Below are 23,918 nucleotides of genomic sequence, written 5' to 3'. Positions count from 1 at the left end.
CTGCGACACTTGTAAAACGGACCAGTGATCAGCGGTGGCAACGACGATTGCTCGGCGCCAGTAAAAGACAAGCCTTGCGCACTAGATACAGTTCGACACTGTATGTTTTTCGCATAGTTCTTCCAATGGTTCTTCTTGTGAGCATAACAGAGAAGACTCCGGCGAATCAACGTTCTTCTTGTGCGCATAACAAATTCAGTCCGACACTGGGTTTTTCACAGAGCTCTTCTGACAGTTCTTCTTGTGCATAACAGAGAAGACTCCGGCGCGTCAACGTTGTTCTTGTGCATAACAGATTCAGTCCGGCGCTGCGCTTTTCACAAAGAAAATTCAGTTCGGCACTGTGCTTTTCATAGACCAGATCAGTTCGGCACTGTGATTTTTCGCAGAGCTCTTCCGGCGAGTCAACGTTCTACGACAGTTTTTTTGAGCCATCTAGAGATCGTCTCTTTGTCTTCTGTGGCACCAACACAATAGTCAGCATGGCTGAAAACAGAGATAAGGAGCAGGGCAGCAATCAATGTCCAAGGAACGTGCTCTCACCCTACCTTCTATCAACCAATGACAATCCAGGGAGCATTATCACACAGATCCAACTTAGAGGTGATAACTATGATGAATGGGCTCGAGCGATAAGAATGGCACTACGAGCCGAGAAGAAATTTGGCTTCATCGATGGATCGATGAAACAACCTTTGGAGGATTCAGTGGAATTGGAAGATTGGTGGATGGTGAATTCCATGCTTGTGTCATGGATTCAGAATACGATCGAACCAAACTTACTTTCAACCGTAACGTACATTGAGATTGCGAAGACACTCTGGGACCATATAAAGGAGTGATTTTCTGTTGGTAATGGACCACGAGTTCAACAACTCAAATCCGAACTGGCGAATTGCAAGCAAAGAGGTATGACGATTTTGAATTACTATGGCAAACTCAAGATGATATGGGAGGAATTGGGAAATTATGAGCAATATCTCACTTGTCAATGTGGCAAGTGCAGCTGCGACATAAGCAGGGCGTGGGATAAGAAGCGAGATGAAGAGAAACTTCATCAATTTTTTATGGGGCTAGATGACACGGTCTATGGAGGTGTGCGTTCGCATATACTGAGTACGGAACCCTTGCCAAGTTTGAATTGAGCCTATGCCATAGTGATTTAAGAGGAGCAAGTTCAGACTATGATGCGCACAAAAGAAGAGAAAGTTGAAGCTGTGGCCTTCGCAACCCACGCTGGAAAGAGGCAAAGCGAAGGCAGAGACAAGAACACAATACGTACTCACTGCAACAAGCCAGGCCACGATGCAAAGTCTTGTTTCCAACTGATCGGCTACCCTGAATGGTGGGGTAATTGGCCAAAAAATAATGCCCATGGAACAGGCCGAGGGCGTGGTGGACAGAAACAACGAACAGGGGTAGGAGGAAAAGATTGTGACAGCCAAGTTAAGGCCAATACAGCCAAAGCCTCTGCGCAAGGCAATACGTCTCAAGGAGAATCAATCGATGCAGCCAATACCGTGTTAAATGGACTGAGCAGTGAGCAATGGAACATGTTACTCAACCTTTTGAGCACACAGAAAGAAGGGAGTTGATGAGAGACATAAAGAATATCATTCCATGCTTTGTCGGGCTGCCAGACGGGTAAGTGACAATAGCAGAAAAAGAAGGCACAATTGCACTAGACGATCACCTGAAACTGACTACTGTTTTATATGTGCCTAGTTTGAATTGCAATTTACTTTCTGTATCATAATTAATTGAGGAATCGAATTGTATCGTCTAGTTCACTAATAAATTTTGTGATACAGGACTGCACTACGAGGATGCTGATTGGAGTGAGTGAGCAGCGAGAGGGACTATTATTTCTGGAGCATTGCATCGACAAGAGCAATGAAGACTATAGAGAGCAGGACGTCGGATATTTGGCATCAAAGGTTGGGGCATCCTTCTTATAGAATTATTAAATTGCTACCTTTTAGTACAAAGCATAATGACAGTATTAAGGGTTGTGATGTATGCTTCCAAGCTAAACAGTGTCGAGAAGCGTTTGTTCCTAGTAATCATAAAGCATCTAATATTTTTGAGTTAATTCATTGTGATTTGTGGGGTTCTTATATTTCTTGTGGTGCACATTATTTCTTGAGCATAGTAGACAATTTTTCTAGAGGCGTTTGGATTTATCTTCTGGTTGATAAGACGAAAGTGGGATGAGTCCTTCGAATTTCTTTTGCTATGGTTCAAAGGCAATTTAACAAACCTGTCAAGGTGATCTGTACTGACAATGGGACTGAGTTTGTCTGCTTGGCTAGTTATTTTGCTGAAAGTGGTATTATTCATCAAACCACTTGTGTCAGGACCTCTCAACAAAATGGGAGGGTTGAATGCAAGCACTGCCACATACTCATTGTTGCCCGAGCCTTGCGCTTTCAAGCTAGCTTGCCTATTGATTTTTGGGGGGAATGTGTCTTAACCGCATGTTATTTGATCAATTAGACACTGCCCATTCTGTTAAAGGGAAAGACTCCCTATGAAATGTTATTTGGGTGACCTCCTTCTTATGATAATGTGCGAGTCTTTGGTTGCTTAGCATATGCGCACAATCATGGTCATGGAGGGGATAAATTTGTCAGTCGAAACAGACGATGTGTTTTTGTCGGGTATCCTTAAAACAGACGATGTGTTTTTGTCGGGTATCCTTTTGGGAAGAAATGATGGAGCTTGTATGATTTAGAGTCTGACATGTTCTTTGCTTCCAGAGAAGTTACTTTCTTTGAGCATGAATTCCCGTATGAACACAAAGAGGATGCACAACCAAACAAAGCACAAGATTGTAGAATAAGTGAGACAAATGAGGTGTTGGTACCATCCACTTATTCACCTGGACTAGAAAATGGCGAGATGGAGACTGACCAGCAAGGTGAACTCGCAGAAGGAGTCAGTGTAGAAGAAGGAACCCACGTAGACCCGAATGCCAATACTAGTGAACCCATGCATTCTTCTGACATCACCACAGAAAATGCAAGCGAAGACAGTCCTAACGTCGGGGGGGGGTGGCAATGTTGAGCAAGAACGGCACTCTGATTCTCATTTAGGGCATGGGCATCGACAGAAATAGTAGTCCACAAGGTTAAGAGACTATGTGCTTCACACTACACAACGCTTGAGTCCCTCTCCGTGTCTATTTGCAAGCTTACTCAGCCAATCACATTCTGTAGGTAGTCCTTACCCCATAAATAACTATGTGAACTGTAACAATTTTTCTTGTTGACATCGTACTTTCTTGGCAGCTGTTACTGCAAGAGTTGAACCTACTTCTTTTGCTGATGCCATAAAGGATAAAAAATGGAGGGATGCTATGCAAAAAGAAATACAGGCACTTGAAAATAATCAGACATGGACTATAGAGCCCTTGCCATCCAAAAAATGAGCCATAGGATGCAAATGGGTGTATCGAATCAAGTATAACGCTGATGGGACAGTGGAAAGATATAAAACTCATCTCTTGATTTTTGAGAACAAGCAGGTTGAGGGAATTGATTATAATGAAACTTTTGCCCCAACTGCAAAAATGGTTACTGTCAGTACCTTCCTTGCAGTCGCAGCAGCTAGAAATTGGGTGCTGCATCAAATGGACGTACATAATGCATTCTTGCATGGTGATCTTCTTGAGGAAGTCTACATGCGAATGCCTCCGGGTTTTCAGTCAGATAAACCAGGTATGGTGTGTCGGTTGTGAAAATCTTTGTATGGCTTGAAACAAGCGCCGAGATGTTGGTTTGCTAAATTAACTGCAGCTTTGAAGACATATGGGTTTCAGCAATCATGTTCAGATTACTCTCTCTTCACCTTTCGCCAGGACAAGGTGCATGTGCTTGTTCTCATATATGTGGACGATATTATCGTGTCAGGTAATGATCGTATGTCAATTCAAGTCTTCAAGAAATATTTGAGTGACTGCTTCCATATGAAAGACTTGGGATCATTGAAATATTTTTTGGGCATTGAAGTTGCCCGAAACTCAACAAGAATTTTTCTGTCTCAACGAAAGTATGCTTTGGATATTATCTCTGAAGTTGGATTACTTGGTGCAAAACCTACTCCTTTTCCTCTGGAGCAGAATCACAATCTCACCTTGACAGATGGGCCCCTCTTATCTAATCCTGAGTGATACAGACGCTTGGTGGGGAGGCTTATTTATTTCTCGGCAACGAGTCTAGAGTTGTCTTATTGTGTGCATGTTCTGTCTCAATTCATATAGCAACCGCAAGAAAGACATTGGGAGGCTGCATTGCGAGTGGTGCGCTACTTGAAAGGAAATCCTGGTCGAGGAATTCTCTTGCGTTCAGATTGTGACTTGCCGTTATATGCATGGTGTGATTCAGATTGGGCGAGTTGTCCTTTGTCTCGACGTTCTCTGTCTGGGTGGTTTATTATGCTTGGGAAATCTCGTTCTTCAGCGGAAGCAGAGTATCGGTCTATGGCCATGGTCACATGTGAATTAAAATGGCTGAAGGGATTGTTATTGGCCCTTGGAGTTACGCATTCAAACCCAATGCGATTATATTGTGATAGTCAGGCAGCTTTGCATATTGCAACAAACCCAATGTTTCATGAGCGTATGAAACATATTGAAGTTGATTGTCATTTTGTACGGGATGAGATTCAAAATGGCTGCATACGTCCTGCTTATGTATCGACTACCGTTCAACTGGCTGACTTTTTTACAAAGGCACTGGGTCACAAAGAATTTGAGTACTTTCTCTACAAGTTGGACATTCACAATCTGCATCTCCAACTTGAGGGGGGGGGTGTTAGGATTAGAATTATGATTGAATTAGGAGTCTCTGTTATCCTTGTAAACGTAGGAGACTCGATTGTATATATATTAGCATTCGGCATTCTCAATGAATAACAACAAGAAAGGAGAAACCAGAAAAGCTCTGGTTTTACAGACCTTGAGGGAAGCGTTTTGTATCTGTGCAGTAATTGTATATCATGTACTTCTTTTGCACCCATTTCATTTTCTCTTGACTCCTTGAATCTACCTCCTCATAGAGCCACGAAGTAATATTGGTACCGTTAGAGGTTGAAGATGGAGATTTTGTGTCACATGAAGAAGCACCAGAGAACCAAACACAAGCATCAGCTTTAAAGTTCCTGTATGAGGCCGTGAATGGCGCTCGTGTCCAGTCAGTTTTGACAAGGCCACCCCTTGTGGCCCAGTCGTCTGCATTCCACAGGCTGGAGTAAATCCTCATGGGTTGGCTCTTGGGGAATGGAACTCCAATTGACTCTGAATTGTTGAATTCTCTGATCGGAGTTCCATCAACAGAGAACACAATACGTTGGGGATTCCACAAAATGGACTAAGTGTGAAAATCAGCAGTTGGGTCGAACCAAAGGTAGAACTGTTGCTCTCTGTTACCTTTGCCTTGGCTGAAGATGTTAGTATGGAGGATGTAGGGGTCACCACTGCGATTGGCAAGGAATTCGAAGTCAATCTCATCATGGGTTGGTCCCTGAGATGACAAGTAGTAGGCAGTAACGGTGCCAGCAGAGTTGCCAGGGACAAGCTTGAGCTGCATATCAATCTTCCCGAATAGATACTCGTTCTTGGACTGAAAGCCTGAACCAGAGGCCTTGTCTAGAGAGAGAATGAGAAGTTCCCTATTGTTGAGTATCTTTGCTCGACCATCGCCCCATGTGATATCGAAATCTTGGTAGAAATTACTAGCTGAAGCATCAGCCATATTTAAGGAGCTCAAAATTACTAATAGGCAGCATAGGAAATTGAACCAAGTGATGATCCTGTTATAATTAGAAGCAGCTATACTGTCAAGCAGGTTGAAACTTGTTAAGGGCTGATGAGATTTGATGGATGAACAATGGAGCACAGGAGATCAAACAATCGGTGTTTAGCTGTGACTATTGGTTGATGGTGATGGCCTTTTATAACTAGTTTGAACTGGGCAGTGGTTGAAACTTGAAGAACAAGGCTGGTGGAGGACTGTTCGATCGGCCTCTCCTCTCAGTGTTCTCACCATCTCACGTAAGATTTATGAGTTGGCCAATGGCCAAGGCCTACTTGTCTTCAACCACTCAAGCGCGTCTCTAGAACAGCTATTATTTCATTCCAACAATATAAAGAAGTGAGTGAAGACTGAAGAGTGTCACGCGTTTCTTTGGCAGCGGTAGGTGACTGAACCCAAGACCCAAGAGGCAAAGAGCGGTTTTCTTTGGAATTTGGCTTGGCCACTTCTCTCCAAGTGCCAGACCATATACAGCTGCTCTCCACTCTCATTTGCATTAGAGGTGCCCACACGAAATGATCTCTAGCTTGTTTTGGGAATAGAGACATTCCTCGTTAGTGGTTCTGTGCTTCTCCATTTTAGTTTTTTACCAAAAGCAGAGCAATACTGTTCACCAAACAATTTTTTTTTTTTTTTTGTGAGCTGTAGGTGCAGCTTCAAGCACACTAATCTCGTTTATTATCACGGTTAAAGTAAAGGGTAAATTAGATATAGCTACCTTGTACTTTGTGGGGTAAGTGATAGGTGGATATTTTGAACTTTCAATTGCAATATTTGAGTTAAACATTTAACATATACACTTGGGTTCACCTGTTGGTATTCGGTCAGTTAAACATTATATAATGTTAAAATCATCTCTGTCCATTTCTTTCCTATGATGAATAATAATTTAATACTGTTTACGATATTAATTAGACTGTATATGTTTAACTGGCATAAGAGTAGTTTTGGCATTATATAATGTTTAACTGGTTGAATATTAATGGGTGAACCCTGCAAGTGTTTATTTTTGAGACTTCAGGGTATTCAAGTATTGCAATTGAAAGTTCATGGTAACTATCTGTTACTACCCCTAAAGTATAGGTACCTATCTGCAATTTATCTTAAAATAAAATAGATTTATTTATACTATTTATAGAAGTGTGGATACAATGTCAAATTTTTTTTTGGATTAAAATTACCTTTTATTTTTTTGGTGTGAAAAAAGGAATAAAAATTATTTTATTATAATTTTAATAGTTACTAAAATGGTGGTACTTATGTATTTATTCTATCTCTAATTATAAAAGTTAAAAATATAACTTAAATTATTAATTTTTAGCTCATTTAATCTCTTCTCATTAAGTCTTATCGTTAATGTCTTATTCAAACTCAATGAAACTATTAAGGAAAGAAATTGATGTCTTCAACAGAGAAGGATTTATCGTGTCATCTTCAATAGAGAATGATGTTTTACTCAAACTCAGTGGAAATACTAAGGGAAGAAATTGATGATGAGGATGCCAAATGAGGAACAACCGTTGTTCGAGCTGTATATGATCGAACCAATTAAAGAACTTGAAGCCATTGAATAGCAAGGATTTCTCCCAAGAACTCGAGCTGCCTTGGGTTTTCTCCCGTTCTTTGTTTATCCAGTTTCTCACTCATCGGCAACTTGTCTGCCACATGATGATTTGTCTTTTGTTTTCGTTTTGTGTTTTATTATACTTTCATAATAATCTGTTTTTCGGTAAGCTATAATAATCAGATATTGTTGTCTGTTTTTATTCCACTGAAGATTTTAGCAGTAAGCCAAGTAATAAAAACAACTGTTGAACAAAATTATGCCGTCTTATATATAGATTCATAACTTAATCAAAATTACAAGCAATTGTCACCGTGAATAAGATATACAAGTGAAGATTATTATATATGAGAAACGAATAAATGAATGAACGAACGGTCTGTCAAAATCCCTGAAATGATAAAAATTAAGAAATAAACGATTGATGGGTGTAGGAATTATCAATCTTTAAGAGGTATGGTGGTATTAGAGCTAGCATTCCGGAGGGAGGCCTTGAGGGAAGCGCTTTGTATCTGTGCAGTAATTGTATATCATGTAGTTCTTCTGAACCCATCCCATTCTCTCTTGGCTTGTTGAGTCCAGCTCCTGTGAGAGCCACCAGGCGTTGGCGTTAGAGGTCGAGGAGGGAGATCTAGAGTCGCAAGAAGAAGCACCAGAGGACCAAATGCAAGCATCAGCCTTGAAGTTTCTGTAGGAGGCCGTGAAAGGTGCTTGTGTCCAGTCGGTTTTGACAAGGCCACCCCTTGTGGCCCAGTCATCAGCGTTCCAGAGGCTGGAGTATATCCTCATGGGTTGGCTCTTGGGGAATGGAACTCCAATTGATTCCGAGTTGTTGAATTCCCTGATCGGAATTCCATCAACAGAGAAGACAATACGTTGGGTATTCCACAAAATGGAGTAAGTGTGAAAATCAGCAGTTGGGTCGAACCAAAGGTAGAACTGCTGCTCTCTGTTACCTTTGCCTTGGCTGAAGACGTTAGTATGGAGGATGTAGGGGTCACCACTGAGATTGCCAAGGAATTCGAAGTCAATCTCATCGTGGGTTGGTCCCTGAGATGACAAGTAGTAGGCAGTAACGGTGCCAGCAGAGTTGCCAGGGACGAGCTTGAGCTGCATATCAATCTTCCCGAATAGAAACTCGTTCTTGGACTGAAAGCCAGAGCCAGAGGTCTTGTCTAGGGAGAGAGTAAGGAGTTCCCCATTGTTGAGTATCTTTGCCCGACCATCGCCCCATGTGATATCAAAATCTTGGTAGAAATTACCAGACAAAGCGGACATGGTTAAAGAGCTTAAAATCACTAGGCAAGCCCAAAAGCAGAACCATGCTCTTTCAGAAAAAGCCATATTGCTATGCCTATGTACTAAGGAATTGTAAAGAATTAGCAGATTTGATGGATTGGAAGAAAGAATTCAGGAGAGTTGTTTAGGTTTAATTTTAGCTGTGAGTGAAGAGAAAACTCATTGATGGGCTTAATTTATAGCTAGTATGCGCTACGACTGAAGCTTAACCATGAAGGTGAAGAAGCCTTGAGGAAAGTTCGGTCTCTACTCCTCTCACATTAGATTATGAGTTGAATGGTGCCTACCAGTACCAGAGGAGAAAATGTACATTTTGTCTTCAACAACTTCAAGCGTGCTTCCAGAACAGTATACGTCAGAGAAAGCGTGTTTCTTCAACCACTTCTCTCCTACTGCCAGGCGCCAGCCTATGCACGCAGCTGCGCGGTCCACATGAAATGATCTTTTGTTTTGGAGTGGAGACATTCCTCGTCTTTCTTCTCACCGTGCCTTTCTTGCATAAATAAAACTAGTCGGAGCCGTGTTATGCATGTTTTTTATTAAACAAAATTGTGAATGGAACTGAATGACATTTCTAATTAATTAAGTGAAATTGATCTAATTAAGTCTACTTCAAGCATTATTTTTTGTCACAATTTAAGTTGTTATTTTTGTATTATTTTTTAGGTTAAAAAAACCTCTTCTTATTACAATTTTAATTCGATGTACCCTTTTTGGAACAAGGTAAAAAGGATAAAGTGAAGTAAAAGGAATTTTTTTTTTCCAATGTATTTTAATAAATTTACATCTGAACGAAGTTGGTTAAGGGTAAATTTAATATTTAAAAAAATAATAATGCATTACATCAGAATTTTCTATTTGAAATGCTAATGAAAGGAAGGTATTTGAATATATTTTTTTTCAAAGCAATAGGAGTGGTTTTTGTTAAGGTCAAACACGGGGGAGTTGCATAGGATTGTTAAAAAATCTAAGGAGGTTTTCTTTATTTCTAAGTGTAATTTAAATTGAGTTTAAATTAATTAAACTATATTTTAAATTAATAATTTTTTTATTAATCCCTTATTAAATTTAATTAACTATATTAAGTATTTATTTTTCAATGGAATTTAAGTCAGTTTAATATAGAAAATTTTAATTATAAAACTAATAATTGTTGAATAGTTTTGTATTAATTTTAAATGAATTTTAAGTTTTTAAATTATCTCGTTATTTTTTACTTTTTGCTATATTAATAAAAATGTTTTATCAATAATAATAATAGTAATTAATAATCATTCTATTTTTGTTTAAATAATTTTACTATGGTTAATTAATTTTTATTATTTTTAAATTTCAACTAGACCTCATAATCCATAGAACAGGACCAATGGTAGTAGAGGTGCAACTTGGGCGGGTTGGATCAGGTTGAAGATCAACTGAGGCCCAACCCTAAGACGCAAACTTCCGGCTTGAACTTGGTCCAATTCAAACCCAGCTCCGAATTTTTCTACCCAGACCCAACCGCATATTAACCCAACACAATTTAGATTGGGTAACCAATCACGAGTCAGGAACCACCAACACGAAAAAAAAACTTTGATTAACCAGTAACCACGTTAGATGACCTGGGCTATCAACTGGGCCTTTGTTGGAAGATAGGTATGTACCTACCCCCAACAATTCGTTGACCACCAATATATACCAATATCGTTAAATAAAGTTTGTACAAAAGCTAAAGCGTCATGTTGGGGAAGCCCAGCCCAATAGCCAATTTTTTTCATTTAAAAGGGTGTGGAATGGGTGAAAATGGTTATGGATTCATGTCAAATCACATTCAGATTGGATCCATCCATCGAGTCACGTTGGGTTGCAGTGTACTTAACCCAAACTAAAATCCTACCGAACTTATATTATATATTCGGATTTAGTCCGCTTTATATTCCTTTAAAATAAAAAGAAACTAAAAGAATTGAAAGAGTTGTTTGCTTTTTAACATATATAATAAAATATGAATTTATTATAATAAATTTTATAATAATAAATATTTATGTAAAAGCAGTGGCCCACAAGCAGAGACCCAAGATTCATAAATGGCAGTCTACGAAGATGAGGGTGGTGGCCCACTTGATCTAGAATTTGCATATTAAAATCTGGATCAAATCTATCTATTAAAAAAGAAAATATTTTGATTAGTTTGAGAATAAGTTCTTTAGCCTCAGTTTGGAAGGAGTACAAATATAAATATGTTGTACTTGCTATTATTTTGTATGTAGTGCATTGTACATATTTGTATTTGTATTCTTTTGAAAGTGAGCCTTAGACTCAGTTTAGGAGTATAAATACAAATGTGTAGAATATAAAACCTTATATTTTGTATCATTTTTAATATATTTATATTTGTACTCTTTGTACAGTATAAAACTATAAGTATACACAATAGAGTACAAAATACAAGGTTTTGCATTCTATATATGTATTTATGTTCCTTCTAAACCTTCCAAACTGAGCTTATTACTTTGTGAGAGTATTATATATATAATATTGATGTAAATAGATTTGTAATACAAAATATCAATATAAATATATAATTTTTTCCCACTTCTCTTAGCTCACACTGAGGGAGTGTACTTTTTTTGGATTTTGAGGGGGGAAATTGGTTAATGGGATTTTGGTTTCCATTGACCAAGAATCCCATATTTATTTTTCAGATTTATGTGGGGACTAGGGAAAGTTTATTTTCTTGAGAAGGTAAGTGATACATATCTCCTATGTGGGTAAATAACTTTTCCACATAGGGGAAAAGTTGCTAACACTTGAATGGGACAAAAATACTCCTTTTAATAATGAATTTTTATGGCTAAAATGGTCATTACCTTATTTATCTAAGAAATAAAAGAACATGGGTAAATGAATTTACCCGGGTCAGTGTTTCCTAGAAAAAACTTACCCAAGTAAGAATTTATACTTGTTTACGATACGAGAGATAGAGAGAGAGAGAGAGAGAGAGAGAGAGAAGGCCTTGCATCTAGGGTGCTTAAACTCATGCTCTTTTATCAGTGGTTTCGGCATCAACTTCTGCCTTGACTTTTGGCAATTCCTGCACACCTTGCATCCATGGTGACCATGAAGTTGAATGCAAGTCTCTACCCTTTAATCGAGAGTGCATAGCTGCTGGAGCACATCTATTCAGAAGCTAAGACCTATGGTGAATTGGTGAATATAGAAACAGTAGAAGCTTGAGGCATAGACTACTGAAGAATATAATCTATGGAAATACTCATTGAGGAAACCTTGAGCCTCATGGTATATAGGCCTAAATAAAACTCCATGTCTTGAAACGTCCTTTGCTGAAACATCAAGTAGAGGGATCAAAAAAATCATAGCAAAAATATGGATGGAATCTAATCACGGACAATTTGATATCCGTGGCAAAATGTTGCACTTTAACTATAAACATTTTGTCTGTGGTTAAAAGATATTTATAATCATAATTGGAAAGTATTCGTCGCTATAGATTACAAAAGCAGAAATTGACTTATAACTACAAAGTTAATTAAATGGTCAATAATCTTGGACCAAAGCATAAGTATTATTTAAGTTCAAATCAGCCCCCCACAATGTCCCATAGAACATCCCTGTTATGCATTGGAAACATCTCTGAATGATAATATAAGGAATGATGATATAGTCATTAGGAGATGTTCCCAATGCACAGCGGGCATGTGCTGTGAAACGTTGTGGGGGTCTGATTCGGTCTCGTATTATTTGCTGCTTCTCGACCACTATATCCTCCCTTTGCTAAATTAGTCCCTTCTCTTGGAAGTCATGAAAGTAGATTTAATTTAATTAGCTTAACAAAGAGAGAATCTTCCAATTATTCTCAAGCATTGGCTGGGCAACAACAAAACAAGAATGGGAACAAGAACAAGAATCAAAATTGGAACAAAAAAAAATTATAAGAATCAAAATGGAGGTTAGAATTTCAACCCTTGGGGGGCATTGCCTCCATCAAAACGAACAAACTAGGAAAACCAATCAACACTCCAAGAGCCAACAGTTACAAACTAATCAAAAGACTGTTCAGTGTTATTAAATTTGTAGGAATTTTGGACATGAGACTTTTGATCATGGTTTTTAAAATCGATTAGGAGACTGAATCGGTCAGGGTCTAGTTACTGGGTCGAACGGTCCGACCATTCAACCTGAACAGTCGGTCCGTTCTAACAAAAAAATTTAGAAAAAATAAAAAAAAAATGAAAACCAGTCAAAACTGTTCAAACGATTAATCGCCCGGGTTAGTAGTTTGTTGACCAAAATCAACGGTTTTTATGAAAAATCCGATTTTGGGGAAAACCTTTTCCAGTCCGGTCCGATTTTGCAAAACCATGCTTTTGATTGCTTCAATCGATTTAATCATGCTCATCAAAGAGAGTATCTTCCACAAGGACTTGGTAGCCATGACATTGAGTCGTCCAACAGATTTAGAATGGATACCTAATACAGAAGCGGAACAAGGTTTTTAAAACTGAACCAGACAGGGAACTGTTCTGGGTCCGGTTCTCAGGTCAAACAATTTGATCGTTCAAACCAAACAGATGGCCCGTTCTGACAAAAAAATAGTAAAAATGTAAAAATACGGCCAAAAATTATTGTTTGAGTTAACAGATCGACAATTTGACCACTCAAATCAATGGTTTTTGGCCAAAAAATAATTCTGGGCTGAAACAGACTGGTTCCCGGTTTTCCAGTCCAATCCGGTTTTGAAAACATTGGAGCAGATAATAAATCACACGTCCAACAATGCAAGTACCTTTACGTTCTTGAAAACATATAACAAAGAGAGAAGGTTGTTATTGGTGATGGCAATAAGCTTGTTGGTACTGCATTTGCTGGTAAGTTAACAACTGAAAAACGCTTTCCTTGTTCCTAATTTGACAAAAAATATGCTGTCAGTAGGACAATTAACAATTGATTATGACTGTATTTTTGAATTCTCATAGTGCAATTAATTTTAAACTATTAGATTGGTTCTATCTATGTGCAACTAGAAAATTAGGCAACTTAATGCCAAAATTGTCTTTCTCCATGGTCTTCATAAGTAACTAATTTAGACGAACTAACCTCCTGGATTCATTGATACATCTCTTTCCAATCATTTTTTTTCCTTCAAAAAAGCTCTATATGGACTACAACAAGCTCTTCGACCTTGTTTTGATTTATAGATTTAGTTCTTATCTCTTGGAGAGAGGTACTTGACCTCTCTTATATATTTCTAGGGGTGCAACTTGGATGGGCTTAGGCTAGGGTTTTGTCAAAATTTGAATAGGCCTGGCCTGAAAACTAGACCCAATGTAGTGTAAAATCTTAAAATCGGTTATCCAATTTGCACTCCTATATATTTGGTCAATCTTGTTTGCCAATACATGCATGAACTTATTGAATATCACTACTAGCTATTTAAACATATATTGAGATATAATTGCAATACCATTGATTATGGGCTTCATCTCTCTAGCTAAAAACTCTTTTAATCTTTATGCTTACTCAAATGTAGATTGGGCATGATGTTTTTTCACAAAATGCTTTACTATTAGGTATTGCATACTTCTTGATGCCAAAATGGATATTTGATAATTTTCAGAATTCGAAACAACATACCTCTTAATGTAATTATTGCACTTTCAGATGTCAGACTTTAGAGCAAACGAATTGGCACTTAAGGATTCCACTACTTAAGTTGCCTACTTTGTATTTAGAATTCAAAACAACAATACCTCTTAATGTAATTATTACACTTTCAGATGTCAGACTTCAGAGCAAATAAATAGGCCCTTAAGGATTTCACTACTTAAGTTGCCTACTTTGTATTCAGAATTCAAAGCAACATACCTCTTAATATATCTCTTAATATAATTATTGCATTTTCAGATGTCAGATTTCAGAACAAACCAACAGGCGTTTATGGATTCCACTACTTAAGTTGCCTACTTTGTATTATGACAACATCAATTGTTCTACACATATCCATCAAACCAATATTTCATACCTACACCAAGCATATTGAGCTGAACTATCATCTCATTTGAGAAAAAATTGGCTTGAGGGACCAATTATATATCCTTTGGTGATCAACTAGTGAATCTTTTCAGTAAGACATTAGACAAGAACAAATTGATCAGGCTCATTCGACCCAAGGTGGGCATTCACTCTTGTTCCCCCTCTTCAACTTGAGGAGTGTAAAAGCAAATGGCCCATAAGATTCGAAGTAGCCCATCATCTACGAGAAACAGCCTATTAAGATGAGGGAGGTGGCCCACATGCATGATCTAGATATCAATATAAATATATTACTTTTCCTCTCCTCTCCTTGAGAGTAGGAACCCTTTAATAAAATTTGCACCTATTTAATTTATATGCAAATTTTTTATTTACCCTCACCTGACAATTCTTTATTAAGTTGTCATAAGTGAAGGTTTTGGGAAGTTACAAACAAATAAAAATTTGTGAGGATTTTAGTGAAGTTTTTCCTAATTTATATAAATATGAAATACATTCGAGAGGTCCAATTGATCATATGGGATGTGTGGATGGTGATATATTCCTTCGTGATATGATGTCTCATATGGTTAAAATGACTAGGATGACTAATTGCATCAATAAAAATTTCTCATAATCGATGTACTATCTAAATTTTATCTTGTATGTTCAAAGTTCAAACCTAGATCTAATAGGGTTTGATGGTCCGTAATAGAGATGAGAGGATACATTACTACTTTGAAGAGTTTAAAGGAACTAATGAGTCTTGTGGGCATTTTATTTTTCTATTTCGTATCTATATTCTAATTCACTATTGCGAACAAAATCACAAGACACTTTCTAGTGCCACATCTTGATGAATCATACAACCATTCTCCACATTAAACATCTAGTGGGCATTTACATCTATATCCTTATCCTTCTTAACTACCACAACCACCTCAATATTTTCATAATACAACTGTGAACTGGCATGAAGCTTCCTTATCATGAGCATTATTAGTGCATTTTTTCACTTTATCTTTCAACTAAAACTCTACTTTCCCTTCTAACACCAATTTCATTTTAGAACCCTTTTCCACCACAAGCAAAAAAAAAAATGTAGTATATATGCTCCTCAGGATTAATTCCACCCTAAGACTCTACTCCTTACATTGGTTTTGAGTCTTTTGACTTAAAACTAAACTCTTCTCTACCATGATCAGGGAAGTAATTAATGGAAGTATCCTCAAGATTTTCATCCCTACCAATGGTACCTAGGTCTATATTTAGTTTTAATCACCTCTTTACCTTCTCTTTGCATCATAGTTTCTTTATGCACCTTGGCTTCCTTTTTTGTTTTTTCATTTTTTTTTCTTCTTCCAAAGATATTCAAATTCTTCTAGCCTTGCTTTATTACAATATTTGCAATAAAAGTGCATATTCTCATAAACTATTCTATGCCAAAATCCATCATTCCCAAAGTTGATCCAAAGACAATTAATGAACTTTTGGTTATTTCTACTTTAGTTATTGGTCTATGTTTGATCTCTCTTAAGAGAAATATAGGTATCATAATAGATCAACAATCAACTAGTTGATTTGACCATGAAATTAAAAAAAAAAAAAAACATTGATAAAAATAAATGTTTTAAAAGTCAGACAAAAACACATTTAGCTCTTAGTCAAACAAGTAAACTTATGATGTCATATACTAAATAATGCTCCACACAAATGAACTTGAAAAGGACTAGTTTCGAATATATTCTTCTCTCCTAAACTATTTAACTAGGTACCAAAGCAATTACCATACGATTTATTCTTCCATGGCTCAAAATCATTCTCAAAGTTTGGTTGCCTCTCTTGTTTCATCAATCACTCCATCGATCACCTCTTCTATCAATACCATGTTTAACTTCCCCAATATTTAGTTATAAAGCTAAATAGTAAAACTACTCGTTGTGATCTCACTCTATATGTATACACTTAGGATTAAGCTTTGAGTATGATCTCTTGGTACCATTATAATTATATGGCAAAATGTAAATTCTTTAAGCATTGACGATATTCTTGGCTTACTTCTAAGTCATGAATCATGGATCAAGTAGATTCTTCAACCTTCTGAAGACAAACTCCAACCCTTTGCAAGTGTGGCCAAATCCATACCATAGAATAATGCTAATACTAATAATTCCAATCAAAGGGTTGCATGAGGCAAAGGATGTGGACATGGTGGTGCCCCTTTTAATTAAAAATACTCAAGAACATGTATAGTATGGGAATTTTCAAATTTTATATCATTTGTCTATGTAATCAATTCGGCCATGGAGCTTTGACTTGTTGATGCCTGTATGATCTTTCTATTCAACTCCGTCTACATCAACTGTTCCATTCTGGTGCCACTCGTTATCTTACATAAGACTTGGTAATGGATTAGAACTAAACATTGACAATGGTTCAAGTTTGGACATCAAACATGTTGGTTCATTAGTTCTCTCTTGTGCCTCTCACTAGTTTTTATTCAAGTTTGGATATTAGTATGGACTTCATCCTCAGTCTTCCCAAAACCTCATGCAATGTCGATAACATTTTGATCATGGTTAATAGATTCTCTAAGATTACACATTTCATTCCTTGTCGAAAGTCCAACAATGCTTCTCACGCAAAACCATGGAGGGAGTTCCCAAAATCTATAGTTTCAGGCCAAGATAGGAAATTTTAACAATACCTTTGGGTGAGGTTGAACACAAAGCTAATGTTCAACAACTCATACCACCCCAAAATCAACCGCCAGGCCAAAGTAGTCAACAGAGAAGTCAGGAACACGCCAGTGTTCAGTATAACTGGGTCCCAGATGGGACCCACAGTGAGCACTGGTTTGTTCAAAGTAATTCAGCCGGGTGTATATGATTTTATCTCCAGCTCATCTGGACTGCAAACTGATACACACCTCACCATTAAAAGCCCCAATCTTGAGATACTACTTTGCCTCTTGCAAGGCTATAAAATAACAAGAGTGTCCGCCATAGCACACACCTCGCCCCTTTCCAAGTAGTTTATAGTTTCAACCCTTTGGGTCATTAACTGAATTGCTTGTTCCTATGAAGTTAGTTGGTCAGTTGCTAAGGTGGATAACATACATGCTTGCCAAGCACAAGGGGTTTCTCGGAGCAACAATGCCACCTTAATACCAAATAGGCCTTTAACTGAAAAAACACTCCGTTTATTATAAATAAGAGTTCAGCAAAGCTCATTTAACCAGCTTTTACTGCCTTGTATTGCATTGAGAATATCTCCGTACTTGTGTACTTCATTTTATGAGAAAATATTTTCAATGCAAGATTGCAAAAAAATGTTAGAGCGGTGTGAACACAAATCTGTTCAGATAGAAGCCGATCTCTATAAACAATATATAGTATAATATATATTTAAATTAAATAGATTAAATAATATACAATGCATATATATATATATTTACATAGATAATATATAATATATTATAAATAAATAATATATATCGGTTGATTCGATTTAACCACCAATTGTTTAAGTTATCCAAAAATTTGAACCGATCCTTTTTGGCTTTTTCAAAAGCACCAAAATCGATCAATTTGATTAATGGGATTTTTCAGTTAGGTTTTTTTGGTTTTATATAAATACCCCTACGTGGCGCTTAATGGTGTCGGCATTGCTGAATTGTGAAGCAATCTTTTTTATTGTCGAGGCAAATTTATTAACTTAATTGTCACGTCAAACACATAAGCCTCAAAACAGCCTACATGTATTAGCTCACATCACATGGCACTCCTCACAGGACAGCGCAGCCGTGCATTGGGAACATCACATACAATACGATACGGGGGATGTTCCAAATGCACGGCTGAAAGTATTGCTGTTGGTATAGGAAATAGTGTGGGGATTGCTTATTTGTGAGAGCCATTTCCATTCCCTTAGCTCTTTATTCGTCCGTGCAGGCTGAGACGTATGTGGGTTTCCAAGGTATCAAGTTTGCTTTGGAGGTGGAGCATAATATCCTAGTTGTTGATTGCAGAAATTTGCTGCAGTGCTTTAATTTCCTCATGCTTGGTATCTGTTGTTGACTGAGTGCTAACGAAGTTGCCCTTGTATGTTGTTGCTAAGCTTTTTCTCTGATCCATCGCTCCCTCATTTCTATCACATATTATTGACCAGGAAATAGTACACTGAGACTGAAAGAAGAAATCATGATACTACACTATTTTGTTTCTGTCAAAGCAAAGTATTGGCATTATATGGTATATATACATTGTTCTCTCTCTCCCTCCCTCTTTGTTTGCATAAACAAGCAATATAATCTCGTCCAAATATCAGTTTGGTTGAATAAGCCAAGACCCAAATAATTTTTTTACAAAGTAAACACATCAAGAATAAGGATCATCCCATGAAGTTGTAGGCTTGTAGCATTTCTTGGGTTGGAAATGGAAATGGAAATGGAAAAAGAAAGAAAGTATTGGTTAACAATCAACCAATAAAATAAAATAATGAATCAAAAGAAAAAAGAAGACAGAACCCAGAACCGTACCTGTTGTAGCTTGGACTTGAGGAGGGAGCTCCTTGAGAGGACCTGGGGCTTGCTTTGTTGGGCAAAAACCCAAGATCCCATTTTCCTACTCTCACCTCTTCTTTTCTATTTATAGGTGGTTATAGACTTAAAGAAAGGAACCTAATGTCAAATTGGCAAGCAAAGAATCCTCTCCACTCCAAAAGAGGTAGAGACTAGAGATAGATATTACCATAAATGAACAAAAATGACTGACCGAAATCCGATTACTTTTTTTTTAAGTGGGATTAATTTGAGTCCTTCACGGCTCTTCAATTCAACAGCCAGGCTTGTTCACTTTCGGCGCCGCTTTAGTCTACTGTGGATTTTTGGAAAAAGTCAAGCTATATTATCAGATAAGATGCAGGCCTTCTGGCCTTGGGACTTGTAATTTATGGGACTGACGTCTAGCGAGGAAGATGGGTAGCAGAATTCTAATTCCACAGTGTCCATAATGAGGACACCCTCGTTATATGAGCTTCGAGATGCTATCCATATTCTATACCACCATGTGTTAAATGTTTGGTGATTCTGACTATTGGGTTTACCGTTTACACAAAACATATAAAAAGAAAAAGACTACTGGGGCTTATCCAAGAGACAAAAAATAACAAAACCCAAAAAAAGGAGAGAGAGAGAGTAACTGGGTGTGACCATGTGAGATCTCGTCTATAGATCTGTTTGAACTATAGAGCAATTTTTATAGCTTAGCTTACAGACATAAGAAGGAAGAGTTACATCTAATTCTCAGATTCGTTTAGAGGTTAAATCTAATTTTTATTTATGGGCCCCCATTATCACAGGAAGAGTTATAAAAACACATTTACTAGATAAAAGAGAAAATGATAAATAAATTGATAAGTTGGAAAAAAACAAGTCCCTCTCAATTGCGAATACATTAACCCTCATCAATTCAACAACAAACATGTTGCCTTAATGTATAATAACTTCCTTTAAAATCCCTAAAAATGTGATAGATGAATTAAATAAAATTCAAAGCGGTTTTCTTTGGGACAATACTAATAGTAAGAATGCTCTCCACTTGATGAATTAGGAAAAACCAACCTGCACTCCCAAAAAGTGGGGAGGTACGGGAATAAGAAGACTCCATTGGGTCAATGAGGTCAGTTTGGTTAAGGCGGAGGATACTGAATGGGGAAAATAATTTATGAGTGAAAGTTATTATGAGTAAATATTTGAGAAGGGAAAATATTTTGAACACCAAAATTAAAAATCGAATCTCTTGAGCCAGGAGAGGCGTCCTCCTTGCTAGAGATCTCATTAAAATATGATGTCATTGGCAAGTGGGTGATGGAAGTACTATTAATTTCTGGTTAGATAATTGGGTATAGGACAAACCTCTAACTGAAAAATATTAATATTAAAGTAGTATAAATGATAGATTTTGAGAGGGATTGTTGGAAGGAGGCCAAAATTAAAGCTGAGGTCTTTGAAAATGTTTGGCAAGACATTAAGGCTATGTTTGGTTTGAAGGAAAAGGTAGGGAAATGAAGGGAAAGATAAGGAAATCCTTACAAACCTTGTATAGGTTTCCCTACCTTTCCCTATTTTTTCCTTTAAACCAAACACAGCCTAAGAGTATTCATATTGCCCCTAACTACATGGAGGACAAAACGGTTTGGGAGTGTAATCCTAAGGAGACCTTCTCGATAAAAACAACTTATTTGCTTAAATGTTCATCTACTTCAAACCCAATGGGCAACTTTAATTGGTTTAATAACATTTGGAACTTGAAATGCCCTCCAAAGATTAAATTATTTCTATTTTTTATGTTTAATATTAGATTGCCTACTAAAAGTCATTTGAGAAAAAGAGGATTCAATATTGATGGTTCTTGCAATTTTTGTGGGTTTGAAGAATATACTGAACATAATTTTAAAAGTTGTGATCACATAAAGCAAGTTTGACTTACATTAAACACACCCATGGAGGGCCCAAATGAAAATGTAAATCTAAGTGATTGGTGGACAAAATGTGCATTAAAAAAGAAAACAGAACTCTATTAGCAAAGGAAAAACTAGCTTTTGTTCTCTGGGTTGTTTGGAAAAATAGAAACTCCAAAACCTTTAATGAGGTTATTACTCCCATTCCAATAATTTTAGATAGAGCTCTCAATATGTTTATGGAAATTTTTTATGAGAGTAAATTTAGTACCTCTATCACATCTCGCAAGATTTGGAAACAAATTAGTTGGAATGCTCCAAAATATGACTATATTAAAATAAATTTCAATGTCTCTCGCAATAGTGATGGAAAATGTTCAATGGTCAGTATAGTCTAGGACCATCTTACTAAGGTACTTGCAGTCAAAACTTCTAAACTTGGTACATACTCTATCAACCAAGCTAAAGCATGAGCTACATGGGAAGCCCACGTCCAAGCCACAAACTATAGGGAGTTTCCTATCATCATTGAGGGTGATTCGTCTCTTGTCATCTTCTACCTCAAAAGAAAGGTGGGCATTCCTTGAAAGTTGAAAGGTATTATCTCAAGTTACTTGCAGAAGAGAGATCTGATAAAAGGAGGTTGTCAATATTAATATATTTTCAGAGAAGCAAATCAGACGGTTGACTGGCTTGCTCATGAGGCTCTTTGTTCTTCTTCTTCATCTTCTTTAGATTTTAACACCTCATCTTTTCCCCTTCTCTTCTTATTTGTTCCGTTGACTTTTGGGGACATACTACCCCCCCCCCTCACCCCCATTTCTATTCTTTTCCAAAAAAAAATCAATGTGGGCATTGTCTAGTGTAGATAGTTTCATCAAACTCCCATTAAGACAAACATTTTGGATTTAAAATAGACAGAAGAGCCAGTTCCTTGACATGGCCCGTTTGGTGCATCTTTCCGCATGGTCTTTCGGCTATTTACAAGTCAGACAGATCGAATTTCGGTCTATTCCCATTTGGCTTGCAGAAGATCTAACCGCTAAAAGCTAGAGTGTCGAAAAGATGCGAAAAGCCCATTTTGGACTGATTTCGAAAAGCTCCAAGTGAAACTTTTCACATCTTTCGTGTTTTATTCTTGCAAAGAAAGACACGGAAAAATGCACAGAAAAACATGATACTACCAAACTAACTTCAAACTGCTTAGATCTTCATGCAAAAGCTCAATGCATCTTTTGACTATCAATGCTACCAAAAGATATTCCCAAAATGATGTGTGAAACAGGCTCATAGCAAGGAGAATGCATGTAATAGTAGCTGCACCCCCTTTTGCAACTAATCAAATTCACAGAACAAAAGCCCAAGGCATCGATTTCAACAGCCACTGTTGAGCACCAAAGCACCAAGTAACATCCTTGTTGGCCTTAGAGAAAACAAGACCGTCCTACTGATTTGTCTTTAAGAGGATGAGCTTATGCAGTGAGGGTCCTTGGTTTGAAGATGACATCTCCGCCCCACAGCACATCCTCGCCATTATTGGGAACATCTCCCAATACAAGGCGGGGATGTGTTGTGGGGCAGAGATTGGAACTCGGTTTGAAGATGCCACACCTACCGTGTGACCAACCGACCATAGAAAAATAAACGAGAACGATGAGAGGAAAGAATCACTCCCCCAAGTCCGATCCTAGTTGGCTACCACTTTTATGTTCCACGTACATCCTGAGCAAGGATATGATCCCAAATTCCTAATATACATCTTAAAACTGCTATTCTAAAATGCACACCTTTAAACTTGATTATGACTGATAACCCATCTCCAATTGTGATTTGAGCACACGGTTATGTTGATAGTATAGTTACCGACCCCTGCAAGCCCAACACACTCGTGTGACCGAGTACCTTAACCATCAATAAGGAAGTTCCATCTTGTAATTGCTTAGAACCGCACAAGACTAATATCATTCTAATGAAGCATCTATCCCTTGCTCAAATAAGCAAGTCAGATTTGCAAAACTAGCCAAGTTCTCTACTTCCTACACCGTCCTTCGAACTGGAAAAGATGTAGTTACATTCCCATCTCAATTTCTCAATTGCAATGGTTGATCCCCCTCCCCTTACTCGGGCATTCACCAAGCAGTGCAAGGTACTAGCTTATGATGCAATGGCAGATGTCCCATGTCAGGTCTTTTGCAGAAAGATGATTGATGATCACCCCTTTGATTGGGATCCTGCAATCGCATAGAAGCAATACCAAGCCATACTTACAACAGGGCTTGTGCCTTGTGCCTTGTAGGGGTGACCATATAAGATTTTCGAATAAATAATTGATTCATCACTTGTGACTGTATTTCGGAAGGAAATAGATTAGAATAACAGCATAGTTGATGGGTTATACCATAGATGAACCTCGACACCATCAAGTATTTCAACCAGAGTTGAATTCTGAACATATTTTCCAACTGGCATCTCATCTGAGTGGATTTTATCCAGCCTGCCGACAAGATAAGGACAATTCATCTATAGAGAATATCTTGGCATATAGATTGCAAAATGTGACACTGTTAAATAGTATCATTGCAATAAGCATGACCTGACTGGAACCTGCCAAGATTCAAGAAGCCACCCTGCCACAATGACAGCAGCATCTAATTAACTAAGATACAAAGATAACTGCATTTCCGGCGTTCCCCACCTCCAAAACAAGCACCTTGGAAGCCTGCTAGGAGCCCTTGGAATCATTCCATGGCGATGTGTTCTGCTTA

The 23,918-nt window shown here is 37.5% G+C and overlaps 1 protein-coding gene, 2 long non-coding RNA genes and 2 pseudogenes across 5 annotated transcripts; 1 reads left to right on the top strand and 4 right to left on the bottom strand.

Annotated features, from left to right (window-relative positions):
- Nucleotides 1–482: 482 nt before the first annotated feature.
- On the top strand, nt 483–842 carry LOC148869970 (uncharacterized). The gene has a single exon (XM_088969949.1). It carries the CDS (start codon nt 483–485, stop codon nt 840–842), a length of 360 nt encoding a protein of 119 aa, XP_088826075.1.
- A 3,987-nt stretch (nt 843–4,829) lies between these two features.
- LOC148869969 (xyloglucan endotransglucosylase/hydrolase protein 22-like) lies at nt 4,830–6,105 on the bottom strand (annotated as a pseudogene).
- Nucleotides 6,106–7,624: 1,519 nt separating this feature from the next.
- On the bottom strand, nt 7,625–9,357 carry LOC148869968 (xyloglucan endotransglucosylase protein 7 pseudogene; annotated as a pseudogene). Its single transcript, XR_016107425.1, has one exon. The product of XR_016107425.1 is annotated as a xyloglucan endotransglucosylase protein 7 pseudogene (transcript).
- Nucleotides 9,358–18,379: 9,022 nt separating this feature from the next.
- On the bottom strand, nt 18,380–19,463 carry LOC148869967 (uncharacterized). 2 transcript variants are annotated; one of them, XR_016106773.1, is made up of 2 exons: nt 19,232–19,463; nt 18,380–19,115 (listed from the first exon to the last, which is right to left on the bottom strand). It is a non-coding gene; the product is annotated as an uncharacterized LOC148869967 (long non-coding RNA). The 2 variants fall into 2 exon arrangements; XR_016106772.1 differs by having other exon boundaries at nt 18,380–18,878; nt 19,232–19,335.
- Nucleotides 19,464–23,465: 4,002 nt separating this feature from the next.
- Nucleotides 23,466–23,882, bottom strand: LOC148869966 (uncharacterized). The gene is made up of 2 exons (XR_016107215.1): nt 23,747–23,882; nt 23,466–23,647 (listed from the first exon to the last, which is right to left on the bottom strand). It is a non-coding gene; the product is annotated as an uncharacterized LOC148869966 (long non-coding RNA).
- Nucleotides 23,883–23,918: the final 36 nt, after the last annotated feature.

The sequence above is a fragment of the Nelumbo lutea genome, chromosome 2, assembly GCF_056320005.1.
Source record: "Nelumbo lutea isolate HS-2025 chromosome 2, American lotus-T2T, whole genome shotgun sequence".
Classification (NCBI taxonomy): Eukaryota; Viridiplantae; Streptophyta; class Magnoliopsida; order Proteales; family Nelumbonaceae; genus Nelumbo; species Nelumbo lutea.
This window is presented reverse-complemented; position numbering and strand designations above follow the sequence as displayed.

Excerpts from the sequence above, each read along its gene's own strand:
- LOC148869970 (XM_088969949.1), top strand. The coding sequence starts at position 483 with ATGGCTGAAAACAGAGATAAGGAGCAGGGCAGCAATCAATGTCCAAGG.